Source organism: Malaya genurostris, chromosome 2, assembly GCF_030247185.1.
Source record: "Malaya genurostris strain Urasoe2022 chromosome 2, Malgen_1.1, whole genome shotgun sequence".
Classification (NCBI taxonomy): Eukaryota; Metazoa; Arthropoda; class Insecta; order Diptera; family Culicidae; genus Malaya; species Malaya genurostris.
This window is the reverse complement of record NC_080571.1, coordinates 209,690,077-209,715,447: the sequence shown is the minus strand read 5'-3', so window position 1 is coordinate 209,715,447 and position 25,371 is coordinate 209,690,077. Positions and strand designations below refer to the sequence as shown.

Below are 25,371 nucleotides of genomic sequence, written 5' to 3'. Positions count from 1 at the left end.
TGCTAATAAGATGCGAGGTACTGAATCCCCTAGTTATTAATAACTTCGAAAGGCTAGTTGAGCTTCAATCTCAAACAAGATTCATGACTGTATATTTTAACCATATGTCACAGGAAATCAACCCTTCAAGATATATTCCTATCCGTGTCAGCCTCCTAAATGTCCCTGACTCAACTTTATTTTTCGACACATCCATGCAGCGCGAAGTGCGTGGAATTCCGGAACACCTACGCTCGTTGGAAATCCCAAAAATATTTACAAGTAAGTTCAGGCATATCGACTCTGAGAAAATGTTTTATACGGACGGATCGCGAATTGAAGAAGCGACAGGGTTTGGTATGTTCAACAATAATGTTTCGGTCTCCTTTAGGCTTCAAGAACCTGCATCTGTTTATATAGCAGAGTTAGCAGCAGTTCATTATAGTTTGAGTATAATCGTCACATTATCTCCAAACCATTATTTTCTTTTCACAGATAGTCTGAGTGCAATTGAAGCCATTCGCTCAAAGGCTGCTGGCAAAAATGAACCTTTTTTCTTGGGCAAAATAAAACAGTGCCTGAACGTCATATTGAATAATAATTATCAAATCACAATAGTTTGGGTTCCGGCTCATTGCTCCATTCCAGGCAATGAAAGAGCCGATATTTTAGCCAAACGTGGTGCTATTGAGGGTGAAATTTATGAGAGACCAATTGCTTTCAATGAATTCTATAGCGCGTCTCGCCAAAGAACACTTGCCAGCTGGCAAGCTTCTTGGGATAAAGATGATCTGGGTCGGTGGATGCACTCAATTATTCCTAAAATATCGACAAAGGCATGGTTCAGGGGACTGGATGTGAGTAGAGATTTCATTCGTGTGATGTCCAGACTCATGTCCAATCACTACACGTTAGATGCACATCTCCTTCGAATTGGACTTTCCGAGACTAATCATTGTGCTTGTGGCGAAGGTTACCGCGATATTGACCATGTTGTTTGGACATGCGTGGAGTATCGTGATGTCAGATCTCAACTAATAAATTCCTTGCGTACCCAAGGTAGACTATCCAATGTCCCAGTTCGCGACATTCTTGCTTGTCGTGACGTTCCTTACATGAAACTTCTTTATTATTTCATTAAGTCCATTGGAGTTCCAATTTAAATTTTGTTTTATGTTAGATTGTTTTCTCTTCCATGAGCTCAACCAATAGCCAGCTATCTTATATTAAATAAAAGTGATGAACTGATACAAACAAACCTGAAATAGTTATAAGATCATGTACAAAATAAATGTATTTCATTTAATGTAATTTATAATAGCAACTCGCTTGATAAAAACAGTGTTTAGATTAACTAATGAATACCAACATACTAATAGGATATTCGAAATGTATTAGGTTTAAAGTACTATGTATTGTAGATGCCACGGCGAAGAAAAACTTATGTATATTGCCTATGAAATAAACGTATTTATGAAAAAAAAAAAAGGCTTACACCGAAAAATAGTTCATTGTGTTTAACCACTAATGAAAGAGATGTATCTCGTCGACAAATCAATCCATTTCTAAGCGTACAATATTGAAATAATTTGCAGCAGAGAAAAGCTCCGTGGAGTTAGTTTCTATCAAACTTGCTCTCCAACAGGCATAAAACATCTTCTATAAATAAAGATAGTAATTCTAAGAAAAATTTTTTGACAACGTTTCGAAATAGATTAAAGGCGAATGAATTGGAACAGTGGTTGAATATGCAGCGCATACCAGCACAAAACTCGTTATAATGCTTCCGAATGTTTACCATGTTTACGTTAACAAATCACCGAGAAATGAAAAAGCGCTTCAAATAAGGTCAGTCGAACTATCGTCCTTAGTTCTAAATTGGCTTGCTAGTTACCGGAGAATAAACAGCTGATCGGTGTTCAATGTACTCAAGCGAACACGTCGGCCGTGCGAGATTAAACAAATGGATGACATCATGATGGCATGCTGTGATTGGCTCGTGAAAACATGTTTAGGTTAAATGTTTCCGAATCGATTTTTAAATTATATCAATCCATCAGCAAATGACTGAGATATTATCTTTCAAAATTATGGCAGTTTTTGAAACTTTTTATTGACTCCCGGACCCCGCATAGTGAAGAATAAGGCATTGTTAATGCCAAGAAAAAACAATGTAAACTGGCACACCACATTATAAACTGACACACGAACCATTTCACTTAAGATGAGATGATTTTTGATGCACGAACAATTTGCACTGGTTGACAGCTCGGTTTAGTTAAATCCAGCAGCTTTTCCCCGTGTGTTCCCAGGGAAAATATAATCAGATTTCTGTGCCATAATAAAGGGTGTTTTTTAAGAGCTTCCTGATTTGAAATTTAAATAAAACATATACCAAATTATGAAATGGCAATTTTTTTTTATATTTGGTAGATAATTTCTTGGCATTTAACATTTGAATATGAATTCGGGCATATGGCCATTTTTTCCCAAAGGTCATTTTAGAGGTCCAAGTTTCGACCCATTTTTCAAGGATTTGAACGTATATCAGCAATGACACGTTCAATATTGATTCCCAAAGCATCAATCGTGGCTGGTTTATCCACATAAACCAAATGACTTCACGCATCCCCACAAAAACTAATCGAATGGCGTTAAATCACACGAATGCGGAGGCCAATTCACCGGTCTGTCGTTGAAATGTTCTTTCAATAAGTCGATTGTTTTGGCCGCAGTATGGCAAGTGGCACTATCCTGTTGAAATCACATTTCGTCCAAATCCATATCTTGAAAATTTGACAACAAAAATTCATTAATCATTATTCTATATCGACTTCCATTCACGGTAACGCGTCGTCCTGCCTCATTTTTAAAGAAATAAGGACAAATGGTTCCACCAGCTCATAGACCGCACTAAACAGTACATTTATCGGGATGCATGGGTAATTTTTGAATGGCGTGTAGAGTATCTTTACTCCAAATACGGTAATTTTGCTTGTTGACGTATCCATTCAACCATAAACGCGCATCATCACCAAAGAGAATTTTGCGCAGTGTTCAATTAATGATTTTGAAAATAAATTTCTACGATTTGGAATCTTTAACCTATTCATGATGATTTACCAAACAATACTGAGTAGATACGTCACTTCACACTGTCAAAACAATTTTAAGACAATAAAGTAAAACCTCATAAAAAAACACCCGTTATATTTGCATTTGAATGAGTTTTATTAGCTGATATAGGATTCTCTACGGTAGCTTCCAAAACCGGTTCAAACCAGCGATTATTTTTGTGTGACAAAGACGGTTCAGAGAGCAAAATGATAATTATCTATTTTTAACTTCATAAAAATTATTTTTTAGAACATTTGCCTTCGGAAATGTCCAGAGGACCGAGTCATATTCACATTGTATCTTAGAAATTTCTTGGAAAGAAGATTTCTAATTAACCTGAAATCCTTCCATGAACTAATTCTAAATTTACGGTAAGGTTTTAAAGGTTAATTAACCGCAAAATCCCATAGGAGGTAAACATAAATAACATTGTATCGACACTAGATACCTATCGAAAGTCTCACTCGAAAAAAAAAAACGAATCTCATCGTCTCGTTCCGTTCGCGTTATCCACATCGGAATAAATTACCATCATAACGTTGATGATCAAGGAAACAAAACGATCAATAGACATCCACGTCTTAAAATAGAACTCACGTCTAAACGCGTCTCTATCCACACACACACACACACAGTCAGTGTCTCGCGCTGAAATGGCTCCCAAGCGAAAAGATGGATCGTTGTCGCCGTGTTTCGCAAGCCATCGGGGTCATCGGATTAAGATGGACGGCTTTGACAGTTCTAACGAACGGTGGGCGACATTTCGTGGAGTGAATGAAAACAAGCTAATGAAGTAATTTAGTTGCTATCTGTTTTGTTCCTGTGTGAATTATGCAAACGTTTGCAATGATGGCAAACTTAAAATACGGTTTGAATAAATTTGATAGGACATTTTATTGGAAAATCTGCAGCATCTACAAATTCAATGATGACAAACAAAGCATATGAAGACAATGAATATTTGCGTCGTAAAAATGAGAAAACATTGCACTCGGATCTACACTAGTTAGGAACATATGCGTACGTGTAATCCCTCCTTGCATGTTATACAATCAGTTTTCAGACCGATCGCTGATACGATTACCGTTGCCATTTTACTACACTGCCCTAGCCGCGCCCTGTTATCTTCGGTCGGTCTCTGTTGATAGCCATGATGATAAATATAGCAGACTAAATACAGCTGCCAGAAAAAAAAAACCGGCAGATTAGAAAGTGCCAGTAGTGCACTTGTAAATGAAAAGAAGGTGTGTCAAAATGCTAAAATGAAGAAAAAAAACTACACTGCGAATGTGTATGACGCAAGCTAGATTCAATGTTCCAACAGTACTGTCACTGCACCGCATCTGGTTGCAGTCGTTGGAGTCAAGAAGTCTATTTCTATGCTTGCTGGTATAATGAATTCGATTAGCAATTTTTATCCATGGTGGATGTAAACCGGTATACTGGGAGTCGTTTGCTCTACCAAGTATATTGGTTTCTGAACGGTGTTTAAAGTCTGTAAAATGGTAATGCTAACTGCACCAAACTAAAATCATCTGCCAATTTGAAATGTATAATCATGGACGAAAAAGCTTCATGAAAGTCGATTAAAAACCCATGCCGACGCCTAAATATTATACAGTGCAAGTACGAAATCGGTCGGATGCATTCAAAATTTGGTACGAAACTATGATCTGGCAAGATATTTGTGGTTGTGGAAAGATTTCGTAATTTTTTATCACGACTACTTTGATGAACAGTGAAATATACATCACAAAAATGTCTAACGAAACGATTCTCGTCAATGTTTCGAAACTACAAGCATGCTACTGCAGTGCAGTCAAACTTCATTCGATTCAATTGAAATCGAAAGTGTCCACACACTGACTGCAGTAAACTTCACATTCTAACACACAATCTTTGCAGTCGCAGTCGAATGGGCATCATCCCGTCCTTCATTCGTTTCTCTATCTACCGAAGCTTAGTTTAACAACAGTCTCTTGAAATAAAAAATTTCTATTACAATTGAATGAGAGAGTGGCCTTCGAGCAAGGTAAACATTCAATTTAGTTCAAGCTAACGGATGAATGGTAAACCAGTCATAACCATGACTGAAATATCAATTACAAAATTATTATAAATTAATTGTTTAATTTGGTTTCAGCTTTCATTTTTTCATATTTCAAAACACATCTCAATACATTTCATACGGTCGAAATTATCGATTTTATCTTGCTGGTGATAACTGAAATATCAAATGAGAATCGCCACCCTCTATTTATCATTATGGTCGGAGAGAGTTTTGTGTGTTATTGAGTTGATGTTTATGCCTAGTCATTCGCACTTGCTCACTACCCACAGTGAAGACATGGAAAACAATGAAACAAACTGAGTAAGCAAAACTTCAAGTGACTAGGTACGGTTATTCAATTGACGATGAATTCTGGAAGCTTCGGCAACAAAAGTAAAATGAATGAGAAGGGATATGCAGAACAGTTTGTGAAATATTATAGTCGGACTTGAATACAGACTTTTTGTGACTAAAAGAGATGACGGAGCATTCCCAAGTAGCACGTTAAGTTGCTGTCCTGTATTTTTCTACTGATTGTGCAATTTATCAAATTAGTTTATATTACTATTCTAGTAACTGTTGTGTTATGGAAAAATCGCAATGTTTCTTTGTTGTGCAACATATCTTCAAGTTCTTCCGTTGTTACGAACATTTATTCACAATTATTGTGCAACTGATACAAAAACTCATGCATCGATCCCATTACAAATGCAGCAAATTAATCAGCGAAAAAACAATTGTGAAACTCATGGAAACTACTACGTAATGTAAACAAGAATTGAATTGATGTTTACAAAAAAATAGCAAACATAATCTCTAATGAATAAGTTTCAGATTTGATTTTCAAAACAACTGCTCGTAACACAAACATATAACTTTAAAAATATTCTGCACATAAATAAATGGTAATACTACATATTGTAGAATTGATCTTTCATGTTTTAGTAAATAGAAAATCGACAACGAACTGCATTTTTATGGTGAAACATGTCTTCGTACGCCTGAAATTTTCAAACGCAATGTACGTGTTTTGATGATTGAACATCAATTTCAATGAAAATAACAATCTATTCTTTTCCATGAATATGATCGAGTTAGTGTTTGAAATATGCATAAGAAAGCTATCAAACATTCATACACCTTTTCAGACGATTTAAATCATATAAACGTGTAAATATTAAAAAGAGAAATTTTTGTTTTTAATTTTTATCAAAATAGTTGTTTTTATATTTATCCAACTAGTTGACTTAAACAACAATATAATTTAGTCATTCATCTTCGTGAACCCGACTTTTGTGATACGCACTGTAGGTGTGCTTTAGTTGCAAAAACAAGTTGGGCAAGCGGTAATATATAACTAGGAGAGTAACTATGATGAACTTAACTTTTCTTTCAACATCTCTAAAAAGTGATGTCAGGTCTGTTCATTTTTTTCGCGAGATAAAAACCGGATGGAAATTATCTCATTGTTTTTTGTTTTGATTGCACATGTTGTACGCTCGCAATAGCGTTGTCCGTGTTCCAATTAGGATCCCTAGCGGCTGGCCAACAGTGACAATCGATGACAATGGAAATCAGAAACGTAGCAATAATTTAGCCGAAAACAATCACCATCAAGCAAAGAGCAATCTAAAATCGATACAGGGTACTTTCTTCATAATGCGCGCTGAATGATAGAAAGACGTTCGCACTCTTTGAGCTGTGGTATACAATTAATTTATTGTCAGGAAAAAACCAGCTGAAGGCTAGTAAAAAAAAACCTGAATCTTTTCGATTATTGTTTGATTTGTTTTTTATGTATAAGAAGTGTACTGTCAGTTTGTATGTATAAGTGTGTTACTGAATTTCACACTGAACTTCATATTGGAGTGAATCTGACGAGTGTGCGGTGTGTCATGCTGTGAATAATATTACATATCATTTAACAATAATTTTTTATAATGAATGTTTTCGTAATTAAGTATTCTGTTGTCCGTTGATGCTGTTCTTGGCGGAGATCGTATGATGATTTGATGCGTTAGTGACGTCGTACACGGAACATGCCGCCCCCTTTGAAATGTGTATTTCAATTACTTCTGGAACACTGCCTGTTAGTATAGTCTTTCCCCATGACTACCGCAAAAGGTCAGTCGGGTACTCGCCGCGCGTTCCCACCGTTGCGACTGCCGCCAGGGACCAGCCGTTCACTCAGAGCAGCTTGGCTCCTCATGAGTTCCAGGTTCAGTTATCGAAGAAACCGTAGTCGTTTGTTTAAAAACAGCTGGACCGGAATCACTGATATCGTGAATTGTAGCGGTAGTAAGGTGTTGAGTGCATTCGGGAGCGGAAGGCTTACACTCGACCTGTGTGTCTGTGGGGGAATGGGAATCAAATTGTGGAAGCGGACACATTTTTCGAATCGAGCGGCGGTAGATTCTATTATCCCCCATCAACACGTCTGCAACTTGCACACAATTATCATCACCAGTTATCGTTTTCACGACTCGAGCAATCGGCCATTTAGTAGGAGGTTGATTTTCTTCTTGTAGTAGAACCATATCACCGACGGGGAGATTCGTATGAGGTCCTGGCCATTTTTGGATTTTTTGAAGCACGGGAAGATATTCAAGGTACCAACGGGACCAGAAAGATTGTAGGATTCGTTGCATTAATTGCCAGCGGGACAAACGGTTCATAGGAAGTGTACAAAGGTCTGGTTCAGGTAATGCCTGGAGTGGTGCACCGATAAGGAAATGACCAGGAGTAAGAGCTTCAAGGTCAGAAGGATCGTTTGAAAGAGGAGTGAGCGGTCTTCAATTTAGACACGCTTCTATTTGTGCCACCGTTGTGGACATTTCTTCTTGCCTGAGGAGTACGTCGAGAGTTACACGGTTTAGAATGTGCTTCGTCGACTTCACGCAGGCTTCCCATAACCCTCCGAATGAGGGCGAGCGTGGAGGAATGAAATGAAATGTAATCCCCAATCGCGTTGACTCTCCTGCTACGGTAAGCTTGTGTTGTTGAGATTGGAACAACCGTTGAAGCTCTTGAAGTTCTCTGTTGGCACCGATGAAGTTGGTAGCGTTGTCACAATAGATGTTCAATGGATACCCTCTTCTGGCACAAAAGCGTCTAAGTGCTGCGATGAAGGCTTCAGTGGTAAGGTTTAGAACCAGTTCTAAATGAGCAGCTTTTGTAACCATACAGACGAAAACACTAATGTATGCCTTGATGGGGTTCTGTTTGCGAGGAGGCTTGATAAAAACTGGTCCCAAGAAATCTACGCCAACATTACTGAAAGGACGAGTCGGTGTAACGCGAACTGCAGGAAGATCAGCCATTGCTTGTTGTGCAAATGTAGGTTTATTTCGAAAGCATGTGATACATTTATGAACCACAATACGAGACTTGTTACGACCATCGATAGGCCAATAGCGACGATGAACTGCTGCTAGTAGATGAGAAGGCCCAGAATGGAGTGTTTGTTCGTGGACATCTTGAAACAAAAGTTCTGTGAATGGATGATTTTTCGGCAGTAAAATTGGATGTTTTCGCTCAAACGGAATAGGAGCATTCTTGAGTCGGCCACCAATCCTGATGAGCTGCTCAGTATCCATTAATATTGGCTTGAAATAACGAAGCGATGAATTCCTTTCAATTGCAGTTTTTGTTCGTAGTCTATCGAAGTCCTTTCGGAACTCTGCAAGTTGAATTTGCCGAATAATTTGTGTTTCTGTGGAGCGAACTTCTGATGGTGCAATGAAACCCACGATGCGTTCAGGTTTTTTCAATCGGCAGTTTATCATAAAACGCCGGCAAAGCGCGAGAATCCTGAGTGCATTATATAACGAATCGTGGCCTGCTAGATATTCACGAATCCATGCGTCACCAAGAGAGGTACACAAGGCTGATATTATTGGAATCTTCCGTCGTTCAAGCTCATGATCCGGAGGAAGTTTTGATTTCCATGAAAACACTGACTCTGGCCATTTTGCATGAGATTTCACCAACCATTCGGGACCGTTCCACCAAAGTGCATTCTCGATTATAGATGCTGGTGTGAGACCACGTGAAATGTAGTCAGCGGGGTTATCTGCGGTCGGAATATGAAGCCAAGTGGCAGATTCAGTTAATTGCTGGATCTCTGCAACACGATTAGCCACAAAACAAGTCCAAGACGACGGCTGACCAGAAATCCAATGAAGAGTGATCGTCGAATCAGACCATAGATAAATCGGACATTGGATTTGTACACAATCGACGATCCTTTTTTGTAAGTTTGCAAGTAGTAACGCAGCGCATAACTCCAGTCGAGCGAGCGTCGGTCGGCGTTTTTCCAAGGGTGAAACTCTAGATTTAGCAGCTATTAACCGTGATATCACCGCACCAGAACTTGTTAGTGTCCGAAAGTAAACGCAAGCACCATAGGCTCTCTGTGAAGCGTCAGCAAAACCATGTAATTCCACAGATTCTACCTTGTCGGTTAGTATGAAACGAGGAATCGCGAGATGTTTGAGCATTGGCAGTTGTCGAGCTATCTCTTTCCATTTATCATCCAAATCATTCGGCACAGGGTCGTCCCAGGCAAAATTGCGCTCCCAGAGACTTTGTATAAGTATCTTAGCAAGCAGTATAACGGGACAAATCAAACCCAATGGATCAAATAGACTACAAACGTGTGATAATATATTTCGTTTAGTCGACGAAGACACTTCAGGCCATTCTGGAATTTTGAAAAGAAATTCATCGGACTCTGGTTTCCATAGCAATCCGAGTGCCTTAACTGTAGCTGTGCGATCCAACTCTAAGATAGCTGATTTTTCTATGTGTTCGTCGGGAAATTGTGCCAATACTTCTGGACAATTTGAAGACCATTTACGAAGTTCAAAACCTGCCGAAGCCAACATCTTTGACGTTTCGTTTGATGCAGCTGCTGCTTCCTCTGGAGTATCAAAACCGAACATTAGGTCATCTACGTAGAAACCCTTCTTCACGACGGGCACTGCTAACGGAAAGTTAGTTGCTTCATCATCTGCCAGTTGCTGGAGACAACGTGTTGCCAAATACGGAGCTGTCGTTGTACCGTACGTAACGGTAGTGAGTTCATATGTGCGAATAGGCTCTGATGGTGAAGTTCGCCATAAAATTCTTTGCAGTGGCCAATCTTCCTTTGTAATCCAGATCTGACGATACATCTTTGCTATATCAGCTGTAACAACAATTGCCTTTGCACGGAAACGGAGAATCGTATGAATCATATCGTCTTGTACAGTAGGACCCTTTAACAACAAGTCGTTGAGACCAAAACCAGAAGTAGTTTTGCAGGAACCGTCGAATACTACTCGCAGCTTCGTAGTTGTGCTATCCGGCTTGAAAACAGCATGATGTGGTAAATAGAAGTGTTGCCCTGGTAAATTGTCGACTGGATCGACCAGCTTCATGTGACCCAATTCCAAGTATTCGGTCATGAATTGCGAATATTGTGCGTGAAATTCCGGATTGCTATTCAAACGGCGCTCAAGACAGTAAAAGCGACGTGTGGCGATGGATAATGAGTGTCCCAGCTGACCAACTAGCTCGGTTTTCTTGGGTAATGATACAACATATCGTCCGTTCTGATCTCTACGCGTTGAGGATACAAATTTTGCTTCGCACAACCTTTCCTCCATCGACCAAGAAGAATTAGATTGACACGCTTCGAGTTCCCAAAATCGACTAATGCGTTGCTCTAAGTCACGAAATGTGGACAAATGACTATGAACTAGAGGTTGTGCTCCAGTAATTCCATTCTGATGCAAACCAGATACAAGCCAACCAAAGACCGAATTTTGGAGCAACGGCTTATCATCACCGATCTTCATATGACCGTTTCGAATAAGTTCAAAAAACAACTGCGCTCCAATAACGATATCAATTGGACCCTTTGTAGCAAAAGAGGGATCTGCTAGACGAATATTGTCTGGAATGACCCAATCGCTCGAATCGACTGTCCATGATGGCAAATCATTGGTAACCTTCTCCATAACGATGAACTCCAGCGGAACACGAAAATTATTAAAGCGGGATGCCACGGTAGCCACGGTCGAACAGCTAGTCACAGCAGCAACATCACCACCAATTCCAGCTATCTCTGTGTTATTTGGTGTCTTACGCGTTTTCAAAAGTTGACGGAATCTTTCTGTCATAAGATTCGGTTGCGAAGCGCTATCTAGCAACACCCGAGCGAGAAACGAATTTCCCTTAGGATTAAACACTTTAACGACTGCAGTAGCAAGAAAAATTTGACTGCCGAAAGAATGGCCGAAACGAGACGTCGCCGAGTGTAATTTGTCGGCATCACGTGTAAAGAACGAATGACTTCCAGACTTGGCCTGAACAACAACGTTTGAAATCGCAGGTCCAGTACCGGAAAAAGATGGAGAATCTGTGATCGGATTATGTAATAGCGTGTGATGTTTTGCCCCGCATTCTTTACACGTACCATACTTGCAATTGGCGAATGAATGCTTTCCAAAAAGACAATTGACGCAAAGCCCAGCCTTCGATACAATGGTTGATCGTTGGGCTAACGGTAAGTGCTTGAACTGTTCACAATAATATAGTCGGTGACCCTTTCCACAAAAGGCGCATACATCCTTGGGTTCAGAAGCGATTGCGGGTGTTGAATTTTGAATAAATGATCTTGAATCGTGCGTATTCCTATCTGCCTGTAGGCTTTCAAGTTCGATAACGTACTCCCGAAGAAAAGCAATTAGTTCATTATACGTCGGCATCCGTTTCTTCTCGGCAGCTCTCTGCCACTCACGAAATGTGGTCTGGTCCAGTCGCGACGAGACCATATAAACCAACAACGAACTCCATCCTGACACCTCTTCACCTAACTTCTCCAAAGTTCCCAAGTTATTTTCGAACTCACCTACCAGATAGCTCAATGCTCTAGGGCATTCCTTTTTTACCTTATCTACCTTGAACAGTGCTTCTATATGATTTCGTATTAGAATATTCGTGTTCTGGTATCTATCTGTAATGACTTTCAATGCAATCGAATAGTTGCCATCAGTAACTGATATCTTTTCCACTAACTTCAGCGCTTCACCCTTTAACGTTGACTTTAAATAGAAAAACTTCTGTACATCCGAAAGATCGCAATTATTATGCACTAACGATACGAAACTGTCGTAGAATGAAAACCACTTTAGAATATCTCCGCTAAACTCCGGGAGCTTGATCTCTGGTAACTTGAACGAACGAATTGACTGCACTTGGGTCGGTTGTACATTTCCAGTTTCGCGTTTCGCGGAAACAGATGCTAGAAATGCCTTAAGCATAAAATAATCATTTTCGAAGGCGGCCAAGTCTTCTACAATGTTCAAACCTTCCATTGATTTTCCGTCAATGAGTACTTCTAAGATGCAGGAGCATTCGCGAAAACGCTCATAAGTACTATCTAATGCCTCAATTCTAGCAAGCGCCTGCTCAACCTGTGTTTCAGGATCGAAAGATTGCTTGAAATCACGGAGCCTCGCGAGAAAATCACGAGATTGGCGATAAATCGCAAAATGCTTTTTAAACTCGCTTTCCTTTCCCATCGTCAACTGGAAACTGATTCAATATCGCGATTAACTTCTTCCGGAAATGTTCAAAATGGCGATGGTGTCCGAAAAGCCAATTCAGTTTGTGGTTTAAGGTTGTATAAACGGTAATAAATTGAAAAAGTTCACATCGGCATGCAAGGGTTAGTTAGCTGTTTATTTCTCATTGATTAGAAATGAAACAAAATGCGCTTACTCTTTGTTGCGAACGCTTACCCAGCTAACACTCGGGACGCTAAAGTTGTTCTCGTTGACCAAACCCGAAATCCCGCGATGGTCGAAACAGTGAATGCACGATGCTAAACTTGTTACCTTCTATCTCCAATGCCGTCAGATTAGAATTCGCTATAACGCTGAAAGATTGATACGAAGTTCTTTCCGCAATTATTGATTCGAAGATCCGGTTCGAAGGACCATGTACGCTCGCAATAGCGTTGTCCGTGTTCCAATTAGGATCCCTAGCGGCTGGCCAACAGTGACAATCGATGACAATGGAAATCAGAAACGTAGCAATAATTTAGCCGAAAACAATCACCATCAAGCAAAGAGCAATCTAAAATCGATACAGGGTACTTTCTTCATAATGCGCGCTGAATGATAGAAAGACGTTCGCACTCTTTGAGCTGTGGTATACAATTAATTTATTGTCAGGAAAAAACCAGCTGAAGGCTAGTAAAAAAAAACCTGAATCTTTTCGATTATTGTTTGATTTGTTTTTTATGTATAAGAAGTGTACTGTCAGTTTGTATGTATAAGTGTGTTACTGAATTTCACACTGAACTTCATATTGGAGTGAATCTGACGAGTGTGCGGTGTGTCATGCTGTGAATAATATTACATATCATTTAACAATAATTTTTTATAATGAATGTTTTCGTAATTAAGTATTCTGTTGTCCGTTGATGCTGTTCTTGGCGGAGATCGTATGATGATTTGATGCGTTAGTGACGTCGTACACGGAACACATGTAATGCTGTATTTCTGGAACTTTTGTGATAATATTCTCATGTCGGCATGTTTGGCGTTCATTTCAAGCAGATAAATCTGGTACAACTTATTTGCAAGTTTCGAATTGTGTTTCTAAAAATGAAGTAATCGGCACACACTGACCTAATATTTCATGATGCAACCAAGACTATGCGGACTCGGCTGCAAAATTGTTTTTACTGCGAGGTTTTCAATTCGGCTTACCATTTTTTGCCGTGCGGAGAGCATAATTTCACTATTTTTTTTTCTTCACAAGAGATAAACAGCCATTTCGGCATATATTGAGTCGGATACAATTATGACAGTTATTTAGAAAATTTTTGATAAGTTGAACAATTGTTTTAGTTACTTCGTTTTTACATGACGATGTGAAAATTTTTGCAGAGCTTCTATAGCTGCTAGTGCAACGTGGGCAAGTTAGTGAATTGCTGCACAATTGTTTCAGATGTACCTTAAATTGTTCTATAGTGATTATAGTGATTAGGTAGTATTGTAAAACTTAACAGTGATAAGTTGCACAACTGATTTTAATATATTTGAAAATCTTTCGGAACTTATTTAACATAAAAAAAAAACAATACTAAAACAATTGTAGAACCTCTTGAAATTTCGACAAGTTTCAGTTGCTACTTGGGTTTAGTAGCATTTAAAACCATTTTAAAATGTGAAATATGAAAGTCATTGGCGAACGATAGTTTCATGCACTTGATCGAAAAATTCAGATAGTTGAGATAGAATAAAATTATGAACGGTCCAAGGTGACTTCCTTGAGGTACTCCAGATGTAACGGCACATGGTGAGGTTGTACAGGCTTCTATTTTCACTATCATTTCATTACCAGTTGGATATGATCGAACCCAATTAAAAAATGATCCGTTTAATCCCAGTCTACTTAACTTGGAGATCGTTATGTGATGATTGATTTCGTCGAACGCAGCAGAGGAAGTTGAAAGCTTTGGCATGGATCCAAGCTGAGTCTCAGATATGTAGTCAGAGCAACTATGTGTTATAAAATCCAGAACTATAATTTCAAACAGCTTCGATACAGCGCACAAAGCAGCAATTCCACTGTAGTTGCATACTATACCGTTGTTCACATAGGATTTCTTCCATATTTTAGGAAAAATTCCAGAACGCAAAGAACAATTAAAAAAGGTTCGCCTCGTAAGCATGTCGTGCAAATTTTGCTTCAAGAATGCTATTTTTATCATACACAAAATTTGTTACCATATTATTGAAGAATCGCATTCCATTTATCCATTCTTTGCATTATTGAACGTATTTTCATTGAGACTATATCTTCCATCAGACATCAATATCATTGAGTACGAAAGTCTTCTTTCGATTTCCGCATTGAAATGGTAAAACGCAATCACATATATCGAAAAGTTTTTATAATTCCTGGTAACAGCTCTGTTGAAATAGCAACTTGTATCACTCGAAATCGAAAAGCATAAAATCGAAATTTTGTTCACTGAAGAAAACATTTGCTAGAACCGCCTTCTAGTAAATTTTAGTTTTAGCAAGGTGACAATTCACCAATTCGACCAGCTCGACCAATTGCTGAAACGTTTGTCCTTCTTTATTTTTTAGGGTTTCATAAAACTCACAAGCTTTAAAAATTTGTAAAGAATTTTTTTATTCGAACAAATGATTCATAAATGTGAAATGATGTTTTTTGAAATTCGCGCGAAATCGGCGCCGTAGCATCAAAATCTTAGGAGAAACCGCGCTAAATCCGCGAAAATCGCGAAATCCGCGCGACCGTAACAACCCTGTATTTTGCTTATAACTCATAACTTGCCTCAAGTCAAAGTTTAATTCTGATCAGTCTTCGTTCACATGGGAAATTAGGTCCCACCATTCGAGAGCCATAAGTTCACTAAAAAGCACTCATTGACTGAAACATTGTTTTTAACCTAAGAACCAGATCACTTCGAACAAAACTATGCGCATATCCCACGCATCGTCGAGGTTCCAGTAATTAAATCCATGGTTAGTTATACACTCCAAACGATGTTAGGTAAAACTAGTACACAGCAGAATTTATGTATGATTTGAAAAGCTGGAGAGCAAGCTTCGAAATCGACCCCTAATCAAATTTCTGCCGGCCAAGGGAGGCATCCGAGGTAGTAACCCTAATTCCTAGTATGTTCCAGTAATGAGCCCGATATCATTGTAGGCGTTTTTTACTAAGGTTGTGGCTGCTTATCACAGCCACAACCTTAGTAAAAAAAACCACAAAGTATTGCACAATATAAGAAATTAACCGTCAGCGTCGGAAGAAAAAACACAGTGAATTATGTTCATTTATTCAAACCAGCTTCGTTGGCTGAACACAACCGGTAATGCAACGTAACTGCAGTTCGCAAATGAAAGGCTAAAAAAGGACAAATCGGCTTACCTTCGCGAGAAGAGCGCCGACTATTACGTATCTCCTCAAAAATGCAGCTTTCTTGCGAAATAAAATGGCACACTGCACACAGACGCACGAAGAGCTTCCAAAAACAACACACTGCTGACGATGAAAACGATGAGGCTCCGAAAATCACACTTTTTTTACGTTTACTGCGATCAAGGTTTTATTTACTTATTCAGTTCCATCAATTCAAGTTCACGAGAGACGACACACAATGGCAACACTATTTTCGGCTTTTTGATATCCAAACAGCGTGAAATTGGCCTTTAAATGTAAACAAAACACCTACACTTGTAGAGTAGTCAAATGATATGTTGATCTATTCACGCTGCTATTATGGCTAGGAAATGGACGAAACAGAAAAAAGAGCCGCTTATTCGTTTGATCGCACACAAACACCGTAGCTGCGAAGCCACAATCAACGCCGTTATCACGCGACGATCCGCTCGACTGGTGCTCTAATTTGGTCGTATAAACAATAGACAATCACCACGATTGGTATGGTGTCCGGTATTTACACTAAATCGCGTGTTCCCAGCTGGCACACAATATGGAACTGAACTGACGGACGGCGACGATCAAAACACACGAAAGAAACAGAAATACAACACCACAAAAACAACCGTAACTGAGCTGCTTATCATTTGGTTCGGTATTGGAATAGTACAATGCGTTGTGGTTGTGTTTTCGGTGGCAATACAAACCGCGGCTTAACATCTTCAGCGCCGATCGATCGATCCATCGGTCGTGGTGTGCGTATGACGGTGCGAATTAACCATGCAGAGGGAGAATGGGGTTCTATAGATGTGTTGCGTTTTTTGTTTCGGATGCGTCTATCAGAAATCAACAATCTTTGCACGTTTCAAGTGCATTCAATGCAATTTTTGCATATGACAGACAATTGACACATTTTACCTTGCATCGCAAGGACGAACGAAGCAGTAGTGCATGCAAATTTAGTATTCAAATGCGTTTGTCGTCAAATTGATAGGGAATTTATAGGGAAAATAATGCAATGCCACCACCTCCATACTTGATTGATGAAATTTACTCACAGCAAAGGATAACCTTTGCTTCAACAATAGTACCAATCATTGTTATGACAGGTGACAATGACATACATAATCATCACCCTTTTTCACAGTTTATATCAATTTTGCATTCAAATTCATTGTAGAAACGTTAACGTCCTATTGGAATATCGTTTACACGGATAAAAATAGATACAATCGATTGATATGTTAATAGCCCTTTAATTTAACATGCTTTTTCATTTCAATCCCAAAACAAAGCGATATGTTTTTCCTTCGAATTTGATGTGTTTTTCTATTTTTATCGATCCTTATACTTAATTTTTTAGTACTGCACGAACGTTTGTAAAAACACCTGATCCTGTTAAATGTGATTCAAGTGAAATCTGTATGGAAAATAAAGTAACATTCATTTGAAATTCATACAGAATCTGACGGTAAACGACAATGCTTATGGTTTTTATGAACATATGAAATAATTGTGGCATGATTTTTACCAAAAATCTTTTGGTTTCATTCTCAGTATATGAGTTAGGTGGTATTTTCATGTGTTTTACATGTAGTAATAGTTTAAATGCTTCGCGCATGATACTAACGTGCAAATTTTAATCAATACACGATGTTACTATGTCAAAAGCTTCATCTTTTATGTGAACAATTTTACGCAATTGAAACGTTGTTTCAGAGTCTTGCACGAATGTTTGGAGTCTAGTCAGCAAAAAAAAAAGATTAATAATTCTATCTAATAACCTCTCTAATTTTAATGCAAGCAATACGTCTTATATATTATTAGCTTTAATTTAGATTTCATTTGAGAGATTATTTTCTTCGTAGTGATAAAGTATACCTGAAATCAGGTTTACCCTGTACAAGAATGGGCAGAACTTTATCCCGAATATCTCTTGATGTACCTTAATCAACAATATAATGTTTTCTACAAGCTATCGGAAATATGATCAGGAATTTGTGATTAAATTTTCAATAGCGTGAGATAACCATAAATGACTGAAAAACAAAATTTTCTTAAACTTTTGGAAACAATGAGGAAAATCCATCACACTAGCTTGCCATTTTTCGCACCCGGACGACAGTTTTGAGGTAGTCAGGTACATAGGGTCTGGATTCGGGAACTTAATTTTAGATTAAAATCTGGACTTAATTTCAGGTTTCGATAATTCTGGAACAAAAATTCAGAATTCCGGAACATATTATTAGATCTGAACCAGAATTTCGAAACCAACTTCAGAAACTAAATTTAACTCCTGATTCCCGGTTTCTGAGCTCATACCCCTAATTCAGATTAAGCATGCTGGAATTGAACTTAGTAACTTGAGTTCTGGAACATAATTTTGGAACTGGATTCAGTGCTTACAGTCAGGTTCGGTATTCAGTTCTAGAATTAAATTTGAATTCTGAATTGTGAAAAAGAGTTCTGTTCCACAATTTTAAAACTAATTACATGAACTGAATTTTTGATCTGGATTCCAAACCTGAATTTTGCAACTGAATTCGAAGCTAGTCCCATGTTCCGAATTCAGTTCCAGTCATACTTCAATACGAGATACGTAAAAATGCTCTGTTAAAATTCTAGCAGTAAAAGTTGTACAATTCACAAAATCAATCAACTATAATGAACGATTATTGATTTTCGGAGGTATGAATGAAGCATGTTTGTTTTGTTAGCATTCACATCCTCCAGTTATGTCTCTGACATTACCCATCCATTTCGAATATATCTGCGTTATTATACAAACGTTCAGTACATATTTGGTACTATTAGAAAAAGAGGATAATTTTGTCTTCCATTCTACACGAATATTTCGTAAGTACACGTGAATTGATGAGATATTAACAAAAGAGAAAATAAACAAAGGGAATGGTCGTCAAATGGTGAGATAACTAAGTCCTCACCAGTTCCTATCACAGCGTCTATGAAGACATTTGGTCAATAGAACGGCGTCGACTGGGTGCTATCGCCTTCTGCGTTAGTGGCAGAATGAGAGGGTGCAAAATGGCTTGTAGGTTGAAGCCCATCCTAAAGTGCAATATTTATCATAGTATATTGCAACATGTGGTTCTGTTGTTTGTTGCATTATTTGTAATATATATTGAATTGAATTATATTACACTGTATTATATATTGTTATTATTATTATTATTGTTATTAATAATAACAATATTACTATTTTTATTATTATTATTATTATTATTAAAAAATATTGCGATGAAAAGAGAGCATAACTTACACTGCGACATCAACTGTTATATACTGTATCTTAGCATATTTCTTCATATGTTATTGTTTTATATTATATTATGTTGTATGGTATTATACTGCATTGCATTATATCATTATATTATATTATATTATATTATATTATATTATATTATATTATATTATATTATATTATATTATATTATATTATGATATATTATATTATATTATATTATTTTATATTATATAATCACATGTATTGTATTTTGATCAATTATATCAACAACGGGAAGGGCAGGGAGTTCACAGGGTATCTTACAAGTGAATGACTGGATGATGGAGTGGGTTGCCAACCTGAATCAAGTGGGAAAGATTTGTGTTTCTCTCTGAAGGTCTGTTATGAGTAAGACGCACCCTTCAAACAAACAAACCATCAATGTGTAATGTGTAATGCCAAGACTTGATCTATAAGGTCTTTCTTCTGAATCTAAAACTGGGGAAATCGATTCAACTATCTTTTAGTATTCGATGTGAGTTTTAATAGTTTCTAGACCTGGTTTGAAGATTCGGTATTCCAAAACCGGAAGTTAGATTCGGACAAACCTCAGTAGCAACCTATCGGACTATAAGGCCATTCATTAGAAACTAATTGTGTGAAAATCGATCGAGTAATCTCTGATTAAATGAAGTGAGTTACACTTCGGAGTATTGACCACCATTTTTGTTATTTTTGGAACCGAAAAGCGAGGACCAATATAGCCGATATAAATGTTGTTGACCATCAAAAAAGTACGGGTGTGTAATGTCAGAGACATAACTGGATGTCGTGAATACGAATATGACACGCTTTATTTATGCTTCCGAATTCGAATTGGTAGTTCATCGATTGTTTGAATTGTGCAACTTTCCCCTCTTTCATTACTAGAAATTTAAACGATGCGCCTAGACTAAATTACAGATTAGTTACATTAAACATTCTGAAACGCAATTAAATATTATGAAATAAGCAGTACAGTTCTTTATAATAAAAAAAATGGTGGCTCTGAAAAGAAATTTTTATGAAAGCGTTCGTGATGAAGAGTGACGATTTGAGTTAGTTCAGCACGCAGACTCTGAATTCTAAACCCATATTCCAGAACTAAGCTCTAAACGATTTTTCGCCATGACTACCAGAATGGGTTTTATAGAGTACAGTAAAGTAAATTTCCGCATAATTCTTTAGGAGTATTATTATGGTTCTAAAAAGAACCGAATAGATGGATTCTGGAAAAAAGAACTGGATCCTGAGTTCAAGAACTAAATTTAGAACCAATAACAGACTCAGAATCCAGTTGCAATTCTAGAATTGCAATTTCGAAACTCAAATTAGTTCCGGAATACAGTTCCAGAATCCAGTTTCAGCACGCAGGCTCTGAATTCTAAACCTATATTGCGGAACTAAAATCTGAAAATTGAACTTCTCGTTACGACTACCGAAAACCAAATGATGGCAGGTGCTCTCTCCGTCGCTGCTGGTTTAACTCCCGCGATGGCAGTCTTCTCGCCTTGATGGCCAGCAAGCGAATGAGAGTTGCGACCTGAGCGTTTGAGGTTTTAATCACGCAGAAGGCGCTCTCTCCGTCGCTGCTGGTTGATGGTTTAACTCTCGCGATGGCAATCTTCTCGCCTTGAAGGCCAGCAAGCGAATGAAAGTTTCTACCTGAGCGTTTGAGGTTTTAACCACGCAGAAGGTGCTCTCTCCGTCGCTGCTGGTTGATGGTTTAACTCTCGCGATGGCAGTCTTCTCGCCTTGAAGGCCAGCAAGCGAATGAAAGTTGCTACCTGAGCGTTTGAGGTTTTAACCACGCAGAAAGCGCTCTCTCCGTCGCTGCTGGTTGATGGTTTAACTCTCGCGATGGCAATCTTCTCGCCTTGAAGGCCAGCAAGCGAATGAAAGTTGCTACCTGAGCGTTTGAGGTTGTAACCACGCAGAAGGCGCTTTTTCCGTCGCTGCTGGTTGATGGTTTAAATCTCGCGATGGCAGTCTTCTCGCCTTGAAGGCCAGCAAGCGAATGAAAGTTGCTACCTGAGCGTTTGAGGTTTTAACCACGCAGAAGGCGCTCTCTCCGTCGCTGCTGGGTGATGGTTTAAATCTCGCGATGGCAGTCTGCTCGCCTTGATGGCCAGCAAGCGAATGAGAGTTGCGACCTGAGCGTTTGAGGTTTTAACCACGCAGAAGGTGCTCTCTCTGTCGCTGCTGGTTTAACTCCCGCGATGACAGTCTTCTCGCCTTGATGGCCAGCAAGCGAATGAAAGTTGCTACCTGAGCGTTTGAGGTTTTAACCACGCAGAAGGTGCCCTTTCCGTCGCTGCTGGTTGAAGGTTTAACTCCCACGACGTCTGCTTCCATCGAACGCACGAAAAGAAATGATCGATTTTCACCACGGTTCCCCTTTTATACGCATTCAGTTGAAGATATGTGCCTGACTACCTCAAAATCGTCGTCCTTGCGCGAAAAACCCAAGCGAAAGTAAAGTTTTCCGCATTATTTTGAAATGCTGAGAAAACCTAATTTTTGAGTTGTTTGTGGTTATCTCACACTGTTCAAAATATTATTCTAAATTCCTGATCATATTTTTGATGAAATGGTGAAAGAATTATGTTGCTACCATCAATACAAGTCGAGATATTCACGATTAAGTTCTGCCCATTCTTCCATATGGCTAATTTTGAAAAGGCACCCTATAGTAAAGTAAGTCGTATTCACGACGAAAAAATGTTGAAGCAAATTTTTAAAATTCACCCTGTACATGAATGGGTAGAACTCAATCGTAAAAATCTTTTGTTGTACTTAACCCAACAACATAATTTTCTGTAAAAAAATTTCAATATTTAGTTCAAGAATTCAGAGCCTGCATGCTGGAACTGAATTCAGTTTTAGAATTCATGTTCAGAATCAAGTTCTTGAACTAAATTGCAACTAATAACCGAACTATTTTAGAACTAATTATATATTTCTAAAGAACTATACCAAGTTTTCCTACTATAGAAATCTTAAAAAATAAAACAACTTTAACAATACTGTATTATTACTGATGTTTGGACGGCACATTTGTTGTGAATACGACTTACTTTACTATGAGGTACTCTATCAAAATTCACCCTCTGAGAGAGTAATAAGTTTTTAAGCGTGAATATATGTTGTTGTAACTAATGTATCAACATAATTTTTACTAACATGCCATCGGAAATATGATTATTAATTTAAAAATATCAGTTGTCAATAAGTCAATCTTTAGTATAAATGCACCGTTACAAAGTTGCGAAATTCACACAATCAACTAATACGAACGATTATCATTTTTATACGTATTCACGTCCCCCAGTTATGTCTGTGACATTACTCAACTGCCTATTTTTATTTTAGTTAATAACAAGTCGAAGACGAAACGTAAACTTAAGAAAATGGTTATGTGCACCTAGCATAAATTTGGGGGTAAAAACAAGCTTTTTCCCCTTCAAATTACCACAATCTGTACGGCCAGTAAGCCGAAATTTGTTTCGTTCGAGACGTCAGTTTAGACGTTACACTCCTTTGTGTAATAAAAAAGTGTCTTGCAAATAGCATTAACTTTACGTCTGCTCAGCGGATTATGTTGATCCGGGGGTTTGCGTCAGCATAATCTGCTGACGCACTGATGAGTCGAAGACGAAACGTAAACTTAAGAATAATAACAATTATTTTACACAAAATTTTGAATATCTGGTTCCACTATATGATAAAAAATTAAACTTGAAACAAAACACATTTAAATATGCAAAATTAAAAAAAAATTTGTTCTTTGCATAAATTATTTATACTCTACACATAGACCAAAATGACGGCAGTACCAAGAAATAAAGCATTGTTAGAATTAACAGTTTGAAATTCGCCGAGGTGATCCACAATCATGTTTTCATCGGCCATGGCTAAGGTTGCAACTACATGCCACAAAACCGCCCTCACTGCTCCGATGCACATTTACTAAAATGCATAAGAGACAGGTGATTCAAGAAAAATGATGTTCTATAGAATTTTCTTTGGTAGTTGTTTTTTAACCATTCAAAAATAGTGAGTATTACAAAAAGTAATTTTTTTTCTTGAAAATGTATTATTGTTCCACCGATTTCAATCCAACAAATAAGCTTCTATATCCTGGTGTTTGCAGCGTCAACTTTTCCTTTTTCTCTGAACTCAAACCTTAAATCACAAAAAACCAAAAAAAAAATAAATATTCCGAACAATTTCCGAAAATAGTTTCTCCCACATTTGGCACCCGTGCGATCAACCCGCGAACCCCATCCTCTCGCATCAATCAAACAGTGTCAATCTTGGTCCGCTTCACTGATCGCACACTCGAGCACTGATCGCACACTAAGCCACCGGCACGGGAACCACTGAATGAAACATTTCCGAAGCACCTTATAGCATTCGTAGGAGTAACAGAAGCGAACAACTCGCGACTCGCGCACTGCTTTGTTTTGATGGATCTTGATTCTTGATTTAGTGCCGCCAGACTAGAGCTTTCAAAATCACGTCACACTACCGATCGAGTCAATATCACAGCAATCACCACCGCCACTGCTGTTTATGCTATTTGGTTCCGTGACAGTGGTGTGCGTAGTTCCTCGCACTTTAATTCAACAGCTTGTATAGGCGCAAACAAACGACACTCAACACAAAGTGGAAAAGTTCTTATCCGACCGAACGACCGACCGCTGTGTGACCCAGCTAGCTCAGATGGTGGTGGCACGGTAGCGAAACGGCAGCGACGATGCTCGGAAGATGCTGCGCCAAATGACACACTTTCGACACTAGTTCCGAACGCGACAACAATTGCAACGGCGACGGGTTCAACGGAATATGGAAATTTCTTTCTGCCCCTTACTGTACCTGAACTGCAATCAGGTTTTGCTTCAGAAAACCAAAAAAAAAATAACACTTTGCGACACTAAACGCGACGATTTTCCGCACCTAATTGAACGATTTTCACGTTTTTCCAGTCTATTTATCAACTCTTGGCTCTTGTAGCTTGTAGGGTGGACAGCACGCAGCGTACTGAGAGACGTCGAAAAACCTAATAGTGGTGGCTCGTGGAACGCGTAAAATGTTAGGAAAATAGTGCTATCCAACGAGAGGGAAAAAATGTCCCTCTTTGGTTTAAAAAATTTCCAACTAAAGGCACTGACAATGACGGAGGACTCGCAGAGATACACGAAAGTCAGCTTAAGCCCTGCTACGACACGACGAACACTAACGTGGTGCACCACCACCGCTGGGGGGGAAAAGACATCACAAAACCACGCTCTCCCGCTGTTTTCATCGTGTGCGAACGTCGCGAGATATGCTGTATTGCGTTGCGTTTTGGTGGAGTATCATAGCCTAATACCAGACCCCGCGGTAAGTAGTCGTAGTGTCGCTGACAAGCTGTAGCGATAAAGAGCAAGAGAGAATCATCGCGCGGAGATAAGTCGTAACCTGTATGAAGCGTAAGCGCAGCGTGGTCGCGAACAGTGCCGCATGGTACACACACACACTACAACTATCGGGTTTGAATTGGTATTATCAAACAAAAAGATATAATAGTCAGAGAGGTAGTGCGCAATCAAAGCAAGCAGAGATGTTCACTTTTTAGGGCTGATCGTTTTAAGCAGCTAGGCTAGGGAAACATTTTGTAGTTCGAAATATTCGCGTAGAAGTTGAAAAATTGAAAAATACTTTCAGCGACAATTATAATATTCACGTTCAACGTGAAATATATGATGTCGCAAGTACCGCGCTTTATTCGTGTAGTGATGCACTAGTATGCGCACTATTAGCGACATTATGGATTGGTCAATGAACGTGATAAAAACGATTTTCGCTGGTTGCGTTTTTCAGACCTCAACTGCAGCGACAATAGCTAAATCTTATTTCAGTTGAGCAAAGAAAAGCCTTAATATTACATTCCTGTAGTGGAATTTGACCTTCTGTTTTAACAAAC

The 25,371-nt window shown here is 38.6% G+C and overlaps 2 protein-coding genes across 5 annotated transcripts in view; both read right to left on the bottom strand.

Annotated features, from left to right (window-relative positions):
• The window catches only part of LOC131427342 (cGMP-dependent protein kinase, isozyme 2 forms cD4/T1/T3A/T3B), a 554,292-nt gene extending 529,678 nt beyond the window's left edge, over window positions 1-24,614 (bottom strand). The window contains exons 1-2 of one of the 4 annotated variants that reach the window (XM_058590437.1): window positions 24,578-24,614; window positions 16,109-16,463 (exon numbers count right to left, since the gene is read on the bottom strand). The gene's annotated coding sequence lies outside the window, so the exon portion shown is untranslated. Of the gene's footprint in view, window positions 1-16,108; window positions 16,685-24,281; window positions 24,555-24,577 lie in introns of those variants that run through there. The other 3 variants (XM_058590434.1, XM_058590436.1, XM_058590435.1) reach the window with 3 other exon arrangements.
• On the bottom strand, window positions 7,330-12,714 carry LOC131429111 (uncharacterized). The gene is made up of 2 exons (XM_058593158.1): window positions 10,005-12,714; window positions 7,330-7,496 (listed from the first exon to the last, which is right to left on the bottom strand). Exons 1-2 carry the CDS (start codon window positions 12,712-12,714, stop codon window positions 7,330-7,332), a joined length of 2,877 nt encoding a protein of 958 aa, XP_058449141.1.
• Window positions 24,615-25,371: the final 757 nt, after the last annotated feature.

Coding starts and splice junctions, on each gene's coding strand:
- LOC131429111 (XM_058593158.1), bottom strand. CDS start 12,714: ATGGGAAAGGAAAGCGAGTTTAAAAAGCATTTTGCGATTTATCGCCAA. Junction 7,497..10,004: donor TTCGGCAGGTTTTGAACTTC/GTAAATGGTCTT, acceptor ATTCCCCCACAG/ACACACAGGTCGAGTGTAAG.